A 20,917-nucleotide genomic window follows, 5' to 3' on the forward strand; every position below is an offset into this window, starting at 1 on the left:
TACAAGCAGAAATCTAAAATCTTGTCCATATTATAAGAACAACTGATAGGAAGCCTTTCTGAATTTATTTATGTCCATAGCTAAGATCGTGCGAATTGTGTGAGCACAACTATCTGTGCCTGTGCCTTTTTCAGCTCTTGTCTTTGATGTCTAAATAGGTGCACAGCATTGCTTTGGGATTATTGGCTTTTAAGTCTCTGCTGCACATCAAAAACTGATCTCTCTGTGGTAACGTAAACCTAACCAGCTTTAGCAAGGTGCTAGGTAAGCCAATCAAATTTTATCTACTTGCTATGTCACTGAGGTCCCACTATTTGTAGCAACAGGTTAGGAGAGTTTACGTATGTTGCCTTCAGAAATCCTTTGAACCCTCTCATCTGAACTCTGTTTGTACTTATTCACAACAGTAGACATACATGGAATCAATCAGATACATTGAGAATCTGTTTGGGTGAACAGTTGGTCAGATGTTAACTGACGATAATTTGAACGTTAATGAACAGAATACAACGTATTGTAGATCACTGTATCTCTTAACACTCCGGCATAAATCAGTGGTGATGTGGCCATAGTATGAGTTTTTGTTGAGGAGTGGGTGCTCTATTTTATACCTCTACAGTAATAAGATTACTAGTCTAATCCAGGAGGAGTCAGGAATAGCTCTATACTCCCCCCAGAGCTGAAGGCGGAATCTGTACAGAGATAATTACACAGGGCTCTATCTCTGCAACTTTTCAGCACATTCTTGAGGTTAATTTATTCCCATACTTGATCCGCCATAGTGGTGAGTAGACGGCTTTCCACAAAGGAGCGCACGGGATCCTGTGGATACTTGTATTGCACCATCCGGCAACACAGAGATAATCTGAGACGAATCACATCAAGCGAGGCCACAGGATTGACTTTCCACAGAGCTAGAGAGGGGAAGACAACGTCAGAGCTGTGGGGTTTGATGTCTGAAACGTTGGCGAGCCATTTGTGTTCTGAGATGGTGGTCACAAGCATCGTGTATCATTTAATACAGGTAATTCTGTTTTTTTCTTTTTAATTAAATGTATTTATTTTTATTTAATTTATTGTTAGATTGGTGGTATTTCTTTCCTTGTTAGTTTATTATTTTAGACATTGTAAGAGTGATTATGAATTTTGTGATCATGAAGTAAAATCAGCTAAGAATAGCAGATTGATAGTCTCTTGAAGGATTATGTCTGCTTTACATTTGACTCTATATGATTTTCAATGTTGATCTTGGATCAAGCTGTGTATTTGTAAGTGGTTCCCTCTAACTTGTATGGTCATATAGGAAACACATTGGTCACTCACTCTCAAACCAAAAGACTAAAATTTAATGCAGAGGACTGGTTATTTATGAATGGCATTTTCCAGACTTGGAAATTCGTTAGAGAATGCTGTGTTTCAGACTTAAAATAAATCCATCAGCACCGCTTGTTCACAGAAATCATATGATATAATATATGATATGGTGTAACAAGGCAGACATGTGTGTGTCCAGGCCCTGCCATGACTGTGGATGTCAGTCTGAGTGACTGGTCATATGGCACTCCATGCAAAGACAAGAGGTGGATCTCTGATGGAATATAGTAAGTAAGATTGATTAAAGACAAATCAGTAAAATATATCTGTGAATGACTAAAGGTCAATTAGTCAGTCAGCTACAACCATGTATTTATAAGTCATTGTTTCACCAAAATACTATGTTAAAGTGCATTTCAAATGTACCAGAAGAATAGCTATTTTTACTGTAATGCCCCGATGACAGACTTGCAATGCCAGACAAGGATTAGACACCTCTAAGTGATCACTCACCGCTGATGATCTTAATTATTTAACGGTACAGAACAACCTACATATGATGAAGTCTTTGTGCTGCACTACAGTTTCTGAGTATCTAAAACTTCTCATAGGTTTTGATAGTATTTTACTCGTTAACTCTGTTGATAAACCACTAATCTAATACCTTCTATTTATATTTTGAGAATAAATTGAATACAATTAACATCACTGATCATAACTTTAAACTTTAAAGACTGTTTGTGTAATGTCAAAATTTTTCTTCCTTTCTTCCCCTCTATAATAACAATAACAGTCAGAGCCCCCAGGGCGAAATACACAATAGTGGGAGAAGCTATACGTCATGTCATCCCTGGACATATGCAATGCTCAATCGGCTGTGGGGGTCAAGCCTGCAAGTATGACAACCCGAGTTATTGGAGTGATGACCAACAGGCTATAAAAGGCCTCTACTCATCCTGGTACACATGTTCTACTTCTTCTAAAATATTTATTTCAGTCTAGTTTTTTTTTATATTTTTTTCTGAAGTCATGTTAGATGGACTAAAAAAAATTACGGATTGCTATGCACTATACATCCCACTAACATTCTTCTCTATTATTTTAGGGTTACTGATCATCTTCTCGCTATGTCCAGACCCTCAACAGAAATCATTGAGAAATATAATATTATTGATCAATTCAAAAGGTATACACAGCTTTGTTTCATGGAATTGCAGCAACTACCTGACATCTTTGGAGGCACGTAAAATTAAGTATGTATGTCTCTCTTTGTGTTTGTGTGTGTGTCAAGGAATGGTATTAAAACAGTGATCAACCTACAGATACCTGGTGAACATGCCAGCTGTGGAAACCCTCTGGAGCCAGAGAGTGGCTTCTCATACCGCCCAGAGGTCTTCATGGAAAACAACAGTAAGTGCTTCATGCAGTAATTATTTATAAAGCTGTGGTGTTGCACAAGTGTAACTGAAAACATCTTACCATTTCAGTTTATTTCTACAATTTTGGCTGGAGTGACTATGGAGTGGCCAATCTCACCACTGTGCTGGACATGGTGAAGGTCATGGCCTTTGCAATGCAGGAGGGAAAGATAGCAGTTCACTGTCACGCTGGTCTCGGAAGAACAGGTAGATTTTTAAGGAATGGCGCGTTAAGTGGTGTATTAAGTGTTTTAGACTATTCAGGACGGTCTGATTCTTCAACTGTACAGTCTGACATAAATGAGGGCCTTCTCTTTTCTGACCCCCAGGTGTGCTGTTAGCATGTTTCTTGGCATATGCTACCAGGATGACTGCTAATCAGGCTATTTTATATGTACGTGCTAAACGCCCTGGCTCTATCCAGACCCGAGGTCAGCTACGTTGTGTCAGGCAGTTTTCCCAGTTCCTGGCCCCTCTGAGGAGTGTGTTTTCCTGTGCTGAGCCTCAATCCAACCCAGTCACACTGTCCCAGTACCTGAACCGCCAGAGACACATACTGCATGGCTATGAGAGGAAGGAGCTGAGGCACCTACCAAAGATTATCCAGCTGGTGTCTAAGCTGCTGTTGGACATTGCAGAGAATCGAGAGGTGATTGAGGAGGACATTCTGGAAGCCCCTGATATTGAGGACATAGAAATGACTCTCAGCGTCATTGAGAAGATGGGCCCTGAAATATTTGCAAAGGAGCCTCGCTTACCAGGCACGCTCACCTTACCCAGACATTTCAACGAGCCACCCATCTTCTACCATCGCAAAAGTCTGAGCTACAGTGAATCTGACTTGAGACGGCTGGGCTCACAACTCAATCTCCTCACGCAACCTCTCGGATCCCTGTCCAAGAGCAATGTTGAAATGTCCATCCAACATCCAACATCCAATAGTCAAGATTGGAGTAGCAACATATCTGATGCCTCACATGGCTCAACGGGCTCACTGTGGAAAATCAAAAATGTGGAAAACCAGAAGGATGCATCCATTCTGTTGAAGAAAGTAAAGCGGAAAACCATCCAACGTAGTGAGTCTGTTGGGAACAATGAACCTGCCAAAAAGGGTAGCATGTTGTCCAGATGGAAGGCAGAGCAGAGGGAAGAGTTAGCAATTAATGGGATGAAGTATCAAGGAGGAAAGGAGGAGCACTCAGAGAAGTCAGAGGTGCCATTTATCACCCTGCAGTCAGAGTTGTCCCTGGATGCCAGGAGGTTGCTCGTGGCACAGGCCCTGGCAGTGAACCTTTTTCTTGATGGGGAGGAAGAGCACAAGAGCAGAGTCTTAGCCTGGCAGGTAACTGACCCATACCAATGATATAGTGGTATTTGTAGTAATGGAGCCCAAGCATGTAGAAATGCATCAAAAGATTGATGTTAAGCTAAAATGTCAGTTATGTCAGCTGTTAGGTGTTCATGACTACTATTCATTCATACTAATACTATTCATTATCATGCTATAATGACATAAAAACTGAACACAAAGCAGCTGTAACAGAACGTGTCTGAATAAGTTTCCCTAGTTACATACAGGAAGACGGTCTAAAATGACTGCTCGAATGTGTGCAGGCAGAGCTAAACCAAGGTGGTGCGTGGGAAAGGCTGTGTATGGAGCGGGATCCTTTCATCCTTACTGGACTCATGTGGGCATGGTTGGAGCAGCTTAAAGAGCCAGTCATCTCCGTTCAGGATGCCAAAGGCCTGAACCCCGACAACACCGATGCTCAAACTGTCCTAAACACACTTGACCAGGTCAGAGGTTACTCTGTGCGGATTCTCATTTGAAACAACAGCAATACTACAATGAACTGTACCTTAAAATTTTTTTGGCTTTACTCTCCTTGTCACCTCTTTCCAGGCTCCTAAAGAAACATTAATGTGCATACTAGATTGTATGGCTCATATGCAGATGATACCAGAAGAGGTTGAAAATGCATTCCTGAATCGTACTATCAAGGCTTTCACCTGGGTAAGAAAAGCCTATAATGTTTGCCCTTAATTTCAACAGTTAATTTCCTCATCACCTATTTTGTTTCAACAACTTAAGAATCTTGTTTGCCTTTGCACAGATGGAAAATAACTCGGAGGATGGAAGCAAAGTGTACGAGTCCATGACTCCAGTCCTAAGGTGTGTCCTTGAGGACATGAGATTTACATCCATGGAAGCAGATGAGGCGCCTATGTCTCCCTTCTCATAGATACTCCCAGTCAGTAGAGAGAAAGGGATGCTTTTGTGCCTTGTGACAAAATTATTTAATATGTAATAACTAATTTGTCAATGTGAGCTGAATATAAACATTGATGGTACGTAGTTTATTTCAACTAATACAAAACTAACTTGCCTCAGTATTATTTTACCTCAGTAATGAGCGGCGGCAACATATAGGGGAACAGGTGATCAGAATCATTTTTGCAATACTTTATGCCTTAAGCCTGGTCACATTCAGCACTCACATACCTCAGCTATGGAACATTTTCTTAACAAGCATGTTGTATGACACAGTGTATCATTGCCTTTCCCATAACATAGTGTTTCTTACCTGTATTATGTTACTTTCTCTTTTTTGTAAACACAAATCTACCAAAGAATATTATAATGTAAGCACACGGTATATGACGAGCAATTCATAATGAAAGCAATGTGGGTTGTGTAAACTGCGTGCAGGCACTTTTTTTGTGAGGCACTGGTGCTCACGATGTGAAAAAATAAGCTTTTAAGACATCTTTCCCATCTTTCCCTTCCACTGAGGCCACAATGCTGGAGTAGTCACAGGCAACGTGAGTGAACCCTCTAGAACACAGGGCACAAATCATAAAATAAGTAAGCTTAGTAAATGAAGGGAACGTAAAGATGGTGCTGATATCAGGTAATTTATGTCAAATTCAGAGAAAGCACACAGTACCTGGACATTGTGTGAGAACCTCCCAGTAAGTGGTATCTGCTCTCTAGAGTCAACCCATTGTCTCTGTCGTTTTTCCATGTCAGCACTCGTAAGGAGAGGTCCTGAGATGCTGTCACCACACGAAAGCTATCCTGTCAATGTGAAGACACACAAAACTCCATTTCAGACGCTTACACTTCGCTCTTTTCACACAGAGGGTAAATTGTACCGTATAAAACAAAGAATTTCAACAGGCAAAGGGTTATTTCTTTGAAATCCAACTAAGAAAACAGCCTACCAAACACAGGGACGAGATAGGCATAGTATGCTCTTTAAAGCTAGCCAATAGGGTTCCTTTCAGAGTGTAGACCCATAGCTCCTGGCCAGCTGCCAGCGCTAAGCAGTTGCTATCCTTGGCCTCCAAAAGGATGTGTGAGGACCAGGTGTTCAGTGTCAAGGGAAAGGACTCCACCTGCTGGACTAATATGAGAACAGATTCAAAATGATAGCAGAACAAGTCGACGTCTTAAGGAAAAAGCCATCTTTTAAACTATTTATTTTAAACTTTAAACCAAACTGTATTCCAGGATTTATTCTGTGATGGTGAGTTGTCATTTACAATTTTGGGGTTTCAGCTTCCACTCAGTCAACTTAACTTACATCTAATTCAATATCTTATATTTCCCAGAGAGACCTTTGACAGAACAGGGAAGAGATGTGAACTTGTTGCATTCAGTTGTGGGTTAATGATGAATGTCAAAATAGCAATAACTACAGTAAGTGTGACAGGTTTCCAGTTGATAAAAGTTTTTCCACTTATTCAGTAAGTTGTATTTCTTTTCTAAAAATTACATTTAAAATAGGTGAATATCTTTAAACTTTATTTAATTATTGTAGATAGTGTTGTTGTATTATACATTTCTTGAAGTGATGGCATGGCTGTCATCCACCATAATAAGCAAAATACACAATCACAAATAGATCAGATTCTGTAGTTTATGTACCAGCAGCTGTTTTCAACAGTATCTGTGGTTAAAAGTGTTTTTTTTCTAGTATGATCCACAAACTGACTGTTGTTTTCTAATGGCCATTATGAGATTCAGTATCAGATCTAAAGTATGCTACTATCTCTGTCCTCACCTTGGATCTCTGACTTGTACTTGGTCTTTTTAATGCTGACATCAAAGACAGTGAGGGCTTTGTTTGAGCGCTCGTTGTGGTGGATGATGGCCAGTCTGGCAGGCTGGGTGGGTATGAAGACAGCAGCCTGGCACCCAGTGACTGGCAGAGACTGGCACAGAGGATCTTCGTCCTCAGACGGAGAGGTCAAACTCTCAGCGTAAATCACCTGGCAACAAACCAAACAACAGAAATCTATAAAATGTGTATTAATGTTTCATTGCTCTTATCTATGAACACCTATTTTCCCACTGTGTCATTTGGACGGAGGTTTTGGAGAAAAAAACACACAGACACACACACGCACACACACACACAAGAACAGACCAGGGCAGGAAAAACAAACATAAAGTCAGACTGTCAAAGACAACAAGACATACCTTTGGACTTAAATCATCATTGTCCTTGGTTCCAGCTGTGATCCATTTCTTGCCAGGTGAAACTAAGAGTATGTTGACTTTAAAGGTGTCACACACTCTTATGCTGGACCTCTTAGTCAAAGTTAAATCAGCTAGTGTACACACAGATCCTTGACTGGTTCCAACCTGGGGGAAAATATAATGACAAGCATGTGTTACTTTTTCTAGAAAAAAATTATGTTACTTTAAGATTTAAAAAATTAAAAAAACTCTGAGTTTACTTACAGTGAGAAACCAATCATTGTTGATATTGTACTGGAGCAATGTACAGTGTGGAGATCCAGCTGAAAATGAAGCCACCTCCTGGCCAGTCTGGCCCTGCCAGGTCTTAATGAGTCCTGTGGAGTCTGCTGTGATCACAACGTTACGCTGTTCATCGCTTACAATCTCTGTCAAAGGACTCTGTTCAGGACTGCACCACAGAAGCTCGCCCTGAGAGGAAAAACACAACTGCCACATGAGGTAAATATAGCAGTTGCCAGTAACATTCAGTTAAGCAGGGGGGAACTACTGGAGAAAGTTTGTTTCACTGGTGTTTAGCTGGAATGAAACCTGCATACGTGGTTTACAGTAGCACATGATTGCAGCACATGTTCATCACAGGTTTAGTGTAGATAAAACACAGCAGAGTCTTAAGTCCAACTTAAGTCGGATGAAAAACACAAATTTCGAAATCTACATACATTGTTATACAGTAAATTGATTTTAGTTGATAACCAATCTTTAATCAAACTGTGCCTCAAAACAAGAAAACATTTTTGCTTTGCTAGAAATACTTTTAACGTTAAAACTGAACATGATGGTACTGAGGGTGTTGCACTGACATTCTGGATGTTCCATGCTCGAACTGTACCATCAGTAGAAGCACTGCAGACTGTGGCACTGCTGTTCCAGAGGTCAGGATGCTGGGCTGGATTCTCCTGCAGGTATACCAACCCTACCACCCTGCCTGATGGACAATGCACACGTCAGATGTAAAAATGGGATGAGAAACATAGTGTGTGTGGGGGGGGGGGGGTCATAGCATACCTGTGTGTCCTCTGAGGCTTTTGCAGGTGTAACCACCTGATCGCCCTTTCGCCATCTTCATCTCTAAGTAGCAACGTCGCAGGAAGTATCTCTTCCATGATTGATTCACATGGTCACTCCCCAATACAGAAAGATTACAGAAACTCCACCGCTGCAGACACAGCCTCCTGAGGGGACCACAGAATTGTTAGTGGTGTTTATATATGATCTGATTTGAACTCGGGGGTCGACTGATCCATCCTCCGATCACAACAAATATTATTATTCACAAGACCATCGCCCAGCCCACTTTCTGTATTGACGCTGGAAAAAAACAGAAATGAAAATGCAGCCAGCTCACCTCCATAACCAAGGAGAGTCTGCAGCTTCATGCCAGTCCTGAAAATATATATTCGTGATCAGATACAACAAGTCAGACACTTCTATGAAGTATTTTATTAGTTACAGTCTTGTCTCTTGGCTACTTCCGCAAGTGGGACACTCCTTACCTTACAGACACTTGAGGCAGTGATTAAATCTTCCTCGGTTAGAAATGTAAAAATATGAATGAGGCAATCACCGATCAAGTGCGGGTGATGGGGGTCCATACTGACAACAATTATCTTGCACCCCCTCACCAATTCGCTTCATGCAGTACATCAAAGAGACGGCAGTGCCAAGTTTGGACAAGCTACGGAAAGAATACAGGGACAAAGGGGGTGGTTTGTTTGGTATTTTGCCTGCAAGGGCCCATTTGCACCACCAGATGTCGCCATAATAAAAGGAAGGTGATACAGACAGAGACGTGCAGGATGGAGGCGCACGGACGCACTCCAGGTAGACAGCGCGCGCCAGATGCATTACAAAACTGAGAAATTGATGCATTCGTCTTTTGGATATGAAAAAAACTAAAGGACATAAATGCATGTATTATATTTCATTGTAATGTGATTTAACCACATGCTTACTGTGAGAGTGGGGAGAGTATTCTTCAGTCTGAGTCTATTTTTAACGGAATAACTCATCTAATTAATAAAAACAAAATCAGTTCTTCTTACCGGTTTCGGTTTAACATTATTTCTGTTGTTTTTTTCGTGATGATTCTTTTTGGCAAACGTGAAAACAATATTGATCATTTTAGAGAAGCAAATGCACATAAGCTTATGGTAACATTAAAGTGAGCCCTGACCCACATAATAACCAAATAAATGGCCATCCCAATCAGTCAAGGTGAACAGCGGAGGAGTGTGTGTGTGTGTGTGTGTGTGTGTGTGCGTGTGTGTGTGCATGTGCGTGCGTGTGTGTGTGTGTGTGTGTGTGTGTGTGTGTGTGTGTGTGTGTGTGTGTGTGTGTGTGTGTGTGTGTGTGTGTGTGTGTTGAGATTCAGCCCTGGCGGGATTCTTCAGCAGGGCCCCATGTCTCCTGAGAACACGCCCCAGATAGATGAGCCAGATATATAGCCAAGACCTGCGGGTTGCAGAGGAACTGTGAGAAAGAGATAATCGCACTTGCTCACCCCACGGGTTACCTGTGACACCCTCGCAATGACAAGAGGGCCCAGTGAAAAGGGGCCAAGTAAAGGGAATTTGGATGATACCCCAGCCGGCAACTTGTAAAAGTTCCCGAGGTGTGCTAGTTTTTGATGCTTCTCGTCATTTTGGAGTGCCGTTGGACTTACCTGGGCTGTGATCGATCGGAGAATAAGCGTTACTCATAAGTTACTCATCAGCTCTACAAATCGTTGCATGAAACTGAGAGCGGGGCCGCAATGAGTCGGAGAACACGACGCTGGATTTTAAGAGTTTTACTTTGTCTAGGAATTGTTTATTTGAAAATTGGGTGAGTTGCGTTTGTTTGATTTCACATTAGTCGTAGCCATTCTTCAAGGCAAAAAGACAACACGCTTTAACTGTTGTCGGTCTGCTCAGTTGTATCCCACATTTGTTCCAAAGCAGGTAGTTGATTTTATAAATGACAAATAAAAGCTTGATAGAAGAGCATAAACTTATCAAAGTAAGATTCGCAGCAATATGGTTATCACCTGACGACTTTTCTTTTACCATATCTTTAATTCTTGGTAAAACTCATTCTGACAGAATCATTAAAACCTACAACCGTAATGTGGGATATAACTTACAAAATGTGTCTTAAGTTGCACAATAGTCCCGACATGTTAAAGTGAAACAAATAATTTAGCGGGTACACGTTCGAGTTAAAATACAATGATCCTAACGAAACTATCACCTCCCACAGGGAAATACTTAATATATTTAATAAACCAAAACGCGCAAATACATTTGCATACTAGGGGGAAAAAATAATCGGTTGATGGCTTCTTTTTCTCAGTCCTATCCATCTTCCATTCACAGTGGCTTCTCGTCGGTGGTGGCCCTAGGTGCGAGCATAATCTGTAACAAGATCCCCGGTTTGGCCCCCAGACAACGGATTATCTGCCAGAGTCGCCCCGATGCCATTATCGTCATCGGAGAGGGAGCCCAAATGGGCATCAACGAGTGTCAGTTTCAGTTCAAAAACGGGCGCTGGAACTGCTCTGCGCTTGGGGAGAGGACTGTCTTCGGAAAAGAGTTGAAAGTGGGTATGTTGCTGTCTGTTAACGTTTGTTTACAATTTAAAACTATTTTATTTCATTTTATCCATCACCTCGATGCGTATTTGTGCGCGATGCGCGTAAAATGCAGTTGTTGTTTTTTTTTTTGTTTGTTTTTTGTTTTGTTTTTGTTTTTGTTTTTTTTTTTACCTTCAGCTCTTTTGCGATTCAGCTCGAAAATGTCATTATTTACATAACTGGGCGCTAAAGTGAATTGCAAGACATAACTAGACCTATCAAAAAAATACATAGCTATGACCTTGACATGTATCCGTTTTCTATTTGTCTCAAAGATTATAATAATAATAGGTGGTGCACTTGATCTACAGTCAAAATCTGCACCAGACAAACTTCTTCTGCTCATGAATGATGATTCTGCTTTGTACTGCTGCATCTATAGTAGCGAGGGAGCATCCCATAAGGAACCAGTGTCATTTACATCAGGCCTAGTTTTGCTCCAGACTTTTCATTGAGTGGGGCTTTCTGAGCACGTATAAAAGGTATCTGAAGCCAGCACTGTAACAAAGCTCTCCTGAATGTTGGCAGCCTTTCTTTTCAGCCCGACAGAGCCTCTGGAGACACATTTTCACTGGTCTTTATCCTGTCTAGTGATGGGTGCTGTGGCTCCCACTGTAAGGACGTAGATCTTACCACGGGTATAAGTTACAGTGGGGAAAAGCCAAGAGGAAAGCAAGTTTGAAAATACTAAATTAGATGAAAGAAATTTGTCCAAATCAGCGTTCCTGCTGAGACAAAGGTCTCCTGTAAAGACAGAATGAATATGGCAATGCTGCAATCCCGATTTGAGCTTTGTGACTTGTTTGTTGGCAACTCTGAACTGATAAGGTGGATTAAAGGCTGTCAGATATTGAGGGTACCAATACCAGGAAGGTCTAACAAGGTTTAATGGAGTGTAATGATATTTTGTCTGATGATACCTTTATGGTTACACTGTAGGGAGTTTAATAACCACCATGATACAGACATTACAGGAATTTAAAAAAAAATTACTCCTGGCTCCAACCAGAGCTGTTGAAGTATAACAAAAACTCACATAACAACAAATACCCTTTTATACAATGGTCAATAGCTTGGACCAGCTGTTTGAGGCCATCTTGCATGCTGCTGTTGGAAAGAAAGGATTATCTCTTCATATTGTTGAAATGAAAACAGTGGTGTTTGACAATCTGTTCCTTTATGAATGAGTAGTTTTAGCCCATCAGGAGACTTGGCCTGTGTGTCCAAGAGAGGAGTTTAAGTCTACGGCTTGGACAGCCATACCAAATAGATTAGTTTCACTGATCAGATTAGCGTAGAAGGCGAACGGTTGTAAATGAATGCCATTGTTGATGCCCATTCTGAGTGAAGCTGTGTAGTTTGCAATTGTTCTTAAAGTAAAGGGAGGAACTGACATAGTAATGCAAGGTGCATCAGCACTGAGTCTGTTTAGTATTTCAGGCTTCAACTAAGTTTGCACTTTAAGTTTGTTGTTGCCTTAAACTGTATGAGATGTGGTCCATGTAAAGAGGCTGCAAAGTGAGAGGTCCTTGACTCTATAGAGATGAAGGAGGAATAAATGTGGCTGAAGAACATTGAACTGGCTCTCCCAGCTGAACTTATACAGGCTTTTTTTTTGTCCACTCTCTTTGTAATCTCTTCCACCTCTCATTACAAGGTTATGAAGAATTCATACCATCTCTTGTGGTGAACCCATGCACTCAGAACTGCAGGGGAAAAATTAACAACGGTGCAGTCAGAAGTGACACACCTTTTTTTTTGGCTCAGAGCCCACTGAGTCTATAAAAACGTCCACATAATTGATGCCTCAATATGAGTTTTTTTTTTTTTTTTCAATGGCAAGGGCACACATCCAAGATGTTTATCAAAAACATGGCAGCTTTACATAGTGAACCGGCAGGAGGAAGCACAAAAAGGTATGATGTTTGTTTTGAACAAACAGAGACAAGAGGAGTTTATTTACACATAGATGTGATGGACGATGTAACCGGCAGTTTCCTGTTTGCATGATAATGGATAACAGATCCGAAAATTAAAACATGCTTCTTCATGATCATGTTTATGAATATCCACATTTATTGCATTCTGGGCTGTTTTGACATTGAGTTAGAAGGAAAACATATGGCTTTGTTTGCATTATCTATGGCTTCAAATAAAATATATTAGACTTTCTCTTTGTAGTATCTTTTTCCTGACTTTTAATTTGACTCGAGAACCTTGCTTCAGGATCTGACTATGAGTCCTGCCAGATTAACCTTTAGTTATTTGTCGATATTTCTGTGTGTGTGTAAATGATTTGTTAGCCGGACTTGGGTGAGATAACAGCAGGATGAAGATTCTGATGTCAGTCCGTTATGAGTTTACACAGAATGTGACAGTTTCTGAGTGGATCAATAGCCCTTCCTTGCCGACAACCCTCTTATTCATGCTGCTTTGTTGACTATACTGCCAGCAGCCATTTTGGTTCACGGGCAGGACAGTTTCCAGGTCAGGTTTCAAAACACTGCAGCCCTTGAGTGATATGTCAGTAAGACTGTGATGTAAGCACACATACTGTTAATAAGTAATCTCTTTTTCCTTTTCAAAAATCCTCTTACGTGCCTATTTTTTCTTTCTTAAACTGGAGGTGAAACCCCATCACATTCACAAAATCTACATTGATACATGCTATACATTTTATTCATCACCTATTTTTTTTCCTGCTCCCCCAGGTAGCAAAGAGGCTGCGTTCACCTACGCCATCATTGCGGCAGGGGTGGCCCATGCCATTACTGCCGCCTGTACACAGGGTAACCTGAGTGACTGTAGCTGCGACAAGGAGAAGCAAGGATTCTACAGTAAAGACCAAGGCTGGAAGTGGGGAGGCTGCTCGGCAGACATCAGCTACGGCCTAGGCTTCTCAAAAGTATTTATCGATGCTCGGGAGGTCAAACAGAATGCAAGGACGCTCATGAACCTACATAATAACGAGGTGGGACGCAAGGTAAGTGACTGGCAACAAGATTATGTCCTTTTATTTAGCACACTGACTTTGCAGATTGTAGAAGATGTTTCAAAACATGTCCTCCCATCTCTAAATTTAAAAAGATTCTTTAAAGACACAGAGAATTGGTGAGCTGTTGGTTAACTAATCTGAGGCTGGTCTAAGTTACTGTTAACAGTCTCTGCCATGTTGTTGTGTGGGTGAACTTTGCCAAGGACCTGAGCAGTGGCGATGAAACAAGCTGTGGAATAAAAGGCTGCTTTTAGGGGAAGAGCTGTCTAAGTGGCAGGGTTTGATTACAACCCAGATCCCTGCTCTGAAAACAGATTGACACTGTACAAAAAGGCATTAGCCCAGTCCCCCCATGCTTTGCACCATTGGGACAGTATACAGTTACCTTTATCACAATCCCCAACCACAATTTCTCTAATATCATAAACCCACATCAGGTGCAATGCGCTTGTACATGTACATCATGGGTGTTTACTGTTTAGCCACTAGGTTTTATCATCACTGACTGGTATGTTTTTCTGTTGTCTTATAGAAGATTGTGGTTAAATGCACTCCACCTGCACAACAGCTCTAATCCACAGTTTTAATGAAATCATTAGGTATGAGGTTCAAGGAGCGCTTCATCAAGTCAAAATCAATTATATATATCATGCAATTGGCCATTCTCACTGCCATACAATCATAGAAAGAAGACTGATTTACCCAGTAGAGGATATTTTCGTGATGTGTTGACCTGCTCATTTGATTGCTTTTCTGCATGCATGGCTGCAGAACACAGCAGAGTGACAAAGAGACTCCAGTAAGTCTAGAGGTTAGAGATTGAGTGGAATAATGTGCCAAATAGCGAAAGTGAGGTTGGAGTTAGTGAAGAATAAAGAAGCAGCTTTGCCCAAGTTAACTTGTATCCTCTCTCTCTATCTCACTGTGCCAAAATAGCCTCATTCACAAAACCAACACGTCCACCGCAGTGGCTGAAAAGCCTCCTCATGCACAATTGTACTGAGAAGATCATTTTCTGCATGTGTTGTGGGACCATGAATTCAAATTGGCTTATCTGGACGGCTAAATTGCCTCCCAGGGAGGAGACTATACTCGTGGATTCCAACTATGAGCAGTTTTCCTTCTTTCCCATTCTTCCTGCTAATAAATAGACTCTCTGTTTTGATAGTTAACCCCCTCCTCCTTTATTTATGCTAATCAAAAGCAGTGACACTGAGCAGGAACGCCGTTCACGGCTCCCTGGTCGAAGACGTCAAGACAAAGGCTGTCACAAGTGTTGGTCACAGAACAACTGATGGATTAGGGGCTTGAAGCCAAGGCTTTTATGAAGTGGTTTGCTCAGGGAAAAGTTGTATTTTCATCCTTGTTCTCATGTCCGTATTTGGGTTTTATTGTTACAGTTTACTTGCCAAGAATACAGAGGCATAAATATCTTGTCAATGGCTGTAGGGGACCATATTGCACACCAAACACTTTAGCATTTCAGCAAGAGGGAATCGCAATTGACCGTGTTGCTAACGAAAATTCTAGTCTCAGTCAATGGCACTTCTCATTGTCATCAGTTCAGGGTTTAGCAGTAATCCTAGTCACTCGACGCCTTGTACAGTCACTCTTGACATTTGTGTGTTGTGTGTGGTAACTACACACACAGAGCCTGAAATCTGATACATTATTTTGGCTTCTGTGTATATGGTATCACACTGCTATATGGTGGGGCTGTATTTAATCCCCAACTGTAGAGTATTTGTCAGTCGCATTGTTATCAAGTGGAAGTGGAAGATTTGAAATGCGGATTGACACACACCAGGTTTTAGAGAATGTAGACACTGCACAAATTTTAATTCAACAACAATTCTGAATTTAAAAAAAATAGTGAAAGTGAAAACATAAATATAATCAACTACATAATAATTGGTTTTAATAATCTAGTATGGCTGTTATTTACTTCATTCATGAGAGTGTAAAGATCACTCATCACTGTTGTGTGTTTTTACAGCTGCCAGTTGTTACTCCATTACTAAGTTGTTTTTGTGTGTCTAGATCCTGGAGAAGAACATGCGACTGGAATGCAAGTGTCATGGTGTCTCAGGCTCCTGCACCACCAAAACCTGCTGGACTACACTTCCCAAGTTCCGCGAGCTTGGCTACATTCTCAAGGAGAAGTATGCCCATGCGGTGCACGTGGAACCAGTGAAAGCCAGCCGCAACAAGCGTCCTAAATTCCTCAAGATCAAGAAGCCTTACTCTTACCGGAAGCCCATGGATACGGACCTAGTGTACATAGACAAGTCGCCTAACTACTGTGAGGCAGACCCTGTGACAGGGAGCTTGGGGACACAGGGCAGGGTCTGTAACAAGACTATGATGCAGCACATCAGCGGCTGTGACTTGATGTGCTGTGGTCGGGGATACAACACACACCAGTACTCTCGCGTCTGGCAGTGCAACTGCAAGTTCCTGTGGTGCTGCTACGTTAAATGCAACACTTGCAGCGAGAGGACAGAGGTGTATACATGCAAATGAGAATATTTATTGGATGGTGTGTGTGTGTGTATGTGTGTAGGTGTGTTATGATGTATGGGAGTGTGTGTGTGTGTGTGTTCATAACTTTGTGTTGTCATGGACAAACTGGAACTGTTAAACTTAACAGGAAGGCTGTTATTGCAGTCTTTTCACAAATAATGAGGAACTACTGTACTGTGTATACAGTAAGCTGAAGATGGGGCGTCATGATTCTTTTGCACACAAAGCTCTTCATCCTTCTTCTTGGATTGTTGTGTTTGTTGGGGTGCAGTGTGACAAACAGCGTGGCAAAACACAGTTAACGGAGAAAACGCACCGCGGCATATGGGACTGGGTGACCACAGCGCGAGTCATCGAGGCAAAATGTCAAGACTTTAAGCTAAATGGACATATACTGACATTTTGACTGTTCGGACTTTGCTATTGCAAATGAATTATGGTGGATGTGATTGCTGGGCAGAACGCACTGCTGTAGTTCTCACTCCCTGTGCACAGATGAAATGACACAGCCATTTGGAATATTTAACATGCTGTATTTAGAGAATGAAAATAATTAATATTAATTTATTCTATAAAAAAAACTACTGATTTTGTCCATTTTGGATCAAAAGTAACTAAATGTTGGGAGGTCTTAGTTTATTAAAGCAATCAACACTTGTCCATGGTTAACACACTGGATTTGAATCTACCTGGAATACTATGTTGTTTTGTAGAATAATGTTGTTCCAGATGAAACTGCTGTAGGCTACTCACACTGACCTTCTGACCCTCTCATGAGTTTGTCTTCCCTCTGTTTGCTGCTAGTCTAGAGAATCCCATTTGTTGAGGTAGAAGGCTATACGCTCTACTGACTGTCTTCAATGGCATTGCTCACTTCAAGCTGATTTAGCTTAACTGGACTTATTCACTGATCAAAAATATGGGCACATTTTCCACTTTTGGTAAATATTGGTTGATAGAGTATATTTTGTAAAAGCCTATTTTTATATGAATGTCTTATTTATATCTTTTGCATATTCAATGTCAAGTTCTGACCCTGACACCTGTTTTGAAACCCTTGTGAAAAAAAAGCTGATATATGTAAGTTGGCCCCTGCTGTCACTGCCATAGTTGTATATTGTAAGTGATAGAATCTGTTAATATGTGTCTGTGTTCAAACGTCTGTGTTTACTGCATTTCATGACTACTACTGATGGAATACAGGAACAGAATAACACTTGCAAAACATGATTCCTATTATTGCTTCCTCATACATCAAGTCTTTCTCTGACCAAAACAAAAGAACAAACGGGAATTCCACATCAAGGGAACGTGAACAGTTGTAATGTGCTGTGACTGGCCAGTCAAAAATGACTGGACTGAAAACTGAAATAGAAACTGTTGGCATTTTCTTGCCATAAACAAGCATTGCAGTGTAGTTGTTAAACTTTTATGCCATAAATTACCTTAATCGCTCATTAAAAAAGGATCAATTAACCAATAGAGTCATTACTTTCAAATGAACATAGAAGTAAATCTTCATTAATAGTAGATATACTGTGGTTTGCATCATTATCAGGCACATGTGAAGTGTCATAAAATAAAGATAAATGTTCTCAAATATCATATGGTCACCGTGGAGATAAATCTGCTCTCAAAGGACTTATCCTACAAGCACAATGTGTGAAATGCTCTGCCACAGAAAGAGATCTGTTCTTTGAGTGGGGAAAGTTATTCAGGCTTAATTGAGGGCCCATCTTGCAGACTGGGAAGCAGTTGAATGTGTCCAAGGAGAAAAGTGTTTGTGCTCTAATAGTAGGGTACCAGTGTAATTGATGAGGCTGGTCGGGCAGACTGTCACGGTGATGACTTGCTCAGTCGGGGGAGTGGGAGCTGTCAGGTGATAGATGACTCGCACATCTGCTTCATTCACTCCTGGGCCACTAGTTGCTACAACAACTCCAGTGCAGCAGAGAAAATGCAGGGCAGTCTCCAAGAGAGGCCAGCCAACGTGTCAGGGAAATGTTAACGATGCTAAAGCCCACAGTCGTTACAGATTCCACTCTCATCGGCCTGGAAGTGCAGTCTGGAGACGGGCCCAGAGGTGTTGACGGAAAACCTGCTCCCAATAATCTCCTGGGATTGACAAATGTACGCTGTAAAGTTTTCACCTGTGCTGTATTTTAGAACATTTCCATGTGGGTTTTTTCTTCCTTGTAAAGCCCCCTTTTTTAAACTCCCCATTGAACTGAAACACATGAGAATTCAGGTTCAATTTACAGTAGATTAGCCGTATCATGTGTCATTGGCAGTGATAATCTGCCCAGAATAAAGAGAAAAGGGCGTGAAGGGTATAATAATAGAGGCCTGTCTCTGTCTGACAAAAGCTTTCAGCTTTCATAATATTGATACAAAAGACCCACGCATAAGAAAAGGCAGCTGCTCCAAAAGCTCTGGTTAAACCTAAACTAGGGTTTTGTGTCTAAGACACACATCACATTATCTCACCAACAAAACACTTACAGACCTTTATGTGTGTCACTTGTTTATTTTCACTTGTAGCAACTTTGTGTGTTTGTGTGCATACTCTGAAAATGGTGTTATAAGGTTACAAGGTGTCCACCAAGGTTTCACTAATGTGGATAAATAACCAGTATTTACACAATCAAACCTTTGATGCTATAATTTATAGCCCAAAAAGTAGCGTAGTTTAGCCACCATTTGGGATAATCCACCTGCAGTGTTTTCCAGTCAGGTGCAAAACACCACCGTACAGAGGCCACAGTCACTTCATCTCCATTGAGTCACAAGCACAAAATACCACCTTCTTTGATATCGCAGCCTAAGTCAGACACCCTGCAGGATCACTGAGATGCTAATTATACTCTTAGCTGTGTTTCTCCATAAACAGGACCAGGCCCATGCCAAGATGTTCAGGGGTGTAATATCCATGTTGCTCTGAAGTGGGGTTGCGTTACCCTTTGGAGTTTTGTTTATAAACACACACACACACACACGCACACACACACACACACACATACACACACACACACACACACACACTCACCCATCACCTGTGGTGGTTGGAAATTGGTGGTAGCTGCAGATTTATAGTTGGTAGTCTGGCTCACTCCCTGTGTTATTGCTGGAGGCCTGCCACAGCTTCCCTATCTGCTCTCATGACCTGCTACATCAGGGCAGCCCAGCAGTGAGCCCCAGCCAGCAATTAGTGTCAAAGCCAACAATGAGTCTTTTAAAACATATTTAAGCAAGACCCATCCTGCTTTCTGTTTTATCATTAGGCTGCCTTGTCAGAGGCCAGATTTATAGCTGAAATTAAAATGTACCTGACGAGAAACCCTATGTGATAGAATCTAGGATTTATTTCCAGTTCATATTGTGAACCTAAACCTAATCGCACTGTCCAAAGTGATCTAATTTCCTTATACAGTCTTATCTGTTCATTTGTCTGCAAACAGCTACTCACAGAATAAAAGCTCCACATGAAATATAGATAGCATCTTGCTTATACTTTTCCTTAGAAAACCTATGATGACTAAAAATATGCCACCAATGAATAAGGAAATGACTCATGGTTCCGCGGTAAAAGAGTTGTTAAATCATACATTTTACAGGGCCTTCATTAACACAAGGTACTCTGTGTGTGAATTATTCTGTTTCAACAGCTTCCAACATTTCACTCAAACAAGTGGACAGCACTAAAGACAATAATTTGAAGGAGGAGGAGCGAGAAAATGTGCTCTCCAGTTTTTCTCAACCCTTCGCTCTCTCTGGCCATAAATCTTCTGACACATGATTATGTCAGTCATACTTTTGTTTTTCCTCTGGTTGAGACATGCACAAGCACCTGAGCGCTGCACAGTAAATTGCAGAGCACAAGGTTGTCTTTATGTGATTCCAGAGATACTGTATGGGTGCAGAGCTCATTCATGCACTCTCTTAACAGCGTGCTGTTTGAGACTCTGTGATGGAAGCTAGAGATAGCCGACAATATCCACTCCCCACAAGAGAGATCCACAACTGTTTGGGCCTCACAGGGTCTATCTGACTTCCCATGGTCTATCTGATTTTACAGGTAAACACAGTGGTCAAATAGCTCCAAGGTATTGTCAGGGGCATTAAGGTAAGAACACAGGCTGGATCAGCTCTCTGGGGGGATTTTGAAGGAGCCATTTACAATGATTTGAATGAGCATACCAGCCCACTTAACCTGCCTTTGAAAGCTCTTGAAATATGTAATCATGGAACAGTAATGCATCTGAGAAATGGGAACTTTGAGTGAGTGTGTCAAAAGCTGTCTTTGATGGTGTATAGTGTTGTATCTTCAAATGATCTGAGCACCCCATATGATACTTTTCCTTGTTTTTGGAGTGGTTTGGAACAGGGCAATGGAGGGCCCTCATACCTAACCCCCAGCCCCCCCATCCACAGAAGACGTCACCTGAGCTAAGCTTACAGTAATCCTCCGACGTCTCGGGCGTCCTGACACGGGATGTTTTGAACAAAAA

At 41.3% G+C, this 20,917-nt stretch overlaps 3 protein-coding genes across 3 annotated transcripts; 2 read left to right on the forward strand and 1 right to left on the reverse strand.

The window, feature by feature from the left end:
* The first annotated feature begins 1,555 nt into the window (after positions 1 to 1,555).
* Positions 1,556 to 4,975, forward strand: ptpdc1b (protein tyrosine phosphatase domain containing 1b). The gene is made up of 9 exons (XM_041064743.1): positions 1,556 to 1,601; positions 2,108 to 2,273; positions 2,420 to 2,500; positions 2,606 to 2,724; positions 2,802 to 2,939; positions 3,062 to 4,074; positions 4,347 to 4,529; positions 4,636 to 4,746; positions 4,847 to 4,975. Exons 1-9 carry the CDS (start codon positions 1,556 to 1,558, stop codon positions 4,973 to 4,975), a joined length of 1,986 nt encoding a protein of 661 aa, XP_040920677.1.
* A 99-nt stretch (positions 4,976 to 5,074) lies between these two features.
* fbxw12 (F-box and WD repeat domain containing 12) lies at positions 5,075 to 8,957 on the reverse strand. The gene is made up of 10 exons (XM_041064730.1): positions 8,775 to 8,957; positions 8,627 to 8,664; positions 8,287 to 8,453; positions 8,082 to 8,206; positions 7,483 to 7,689; positions 7,219 to 7,383; positions 6,800 to 7,007; positions 5,958 to 6,139; positions 5,681 to 5,811; positions 5,075 to 5,568 (listed from the first exon to the last, which is right to left on the reverse strand). The coding sequence occupies exons 1-10, from the start codon at positions 8,871 to 8,873 to the stop codon at positions 5,469 to 5,471; spliced, it is 1,422 nt and encodes a 473-aa protein (XP_040920664.1). The 5' UTR covers positions 8,874 to 8,957; the 3' UTR covers positions 5,075 to 5,468.
* An 810-nt stretch (positions 8,958 to 9,767) lies between these two features.
* On the forward strand, positions 9,768 to 17,617 carry LOC121199333 (protein Wnt-7a). Its single transcript, XM_041063909.1, has 4 exons — positions 9,768 to 10,104; positions 10,635 to 10,861; positions 13,603 to 13,874; positions 15,927 to 17,617. The coding sequence occupies exons 1-4, from the start codon at positions 10,034 to 10,036 to the stop codon at positions 16,407 to 16,409; spliced, it is 1,053 nt and encodes a 350-aa protein (XP_040919843.1). The 5' UTR covers positions 9,768 to 10,033; the 3' UTR covers positions 16,410 to 17,617.
* The last annotated feature ends 3,300 nt before the right edge of the window (positions 17,618 to 20,917 follow it).

The sequence above is a fragment of the Toxotes jaculatrix genome, chromosome 2 (genome assembly GCF_017976425.1).
Source record: "Toxotes jaculatrix isolate fToxJac2 chromosome 2, fToxJac2.pri, whole genome shotgun sequence".
NCBI lineage: Eukaryota > Metazoa > Chordata > Actinopteri > Toxotidae > Toxotes > Toxotes jaculatrix.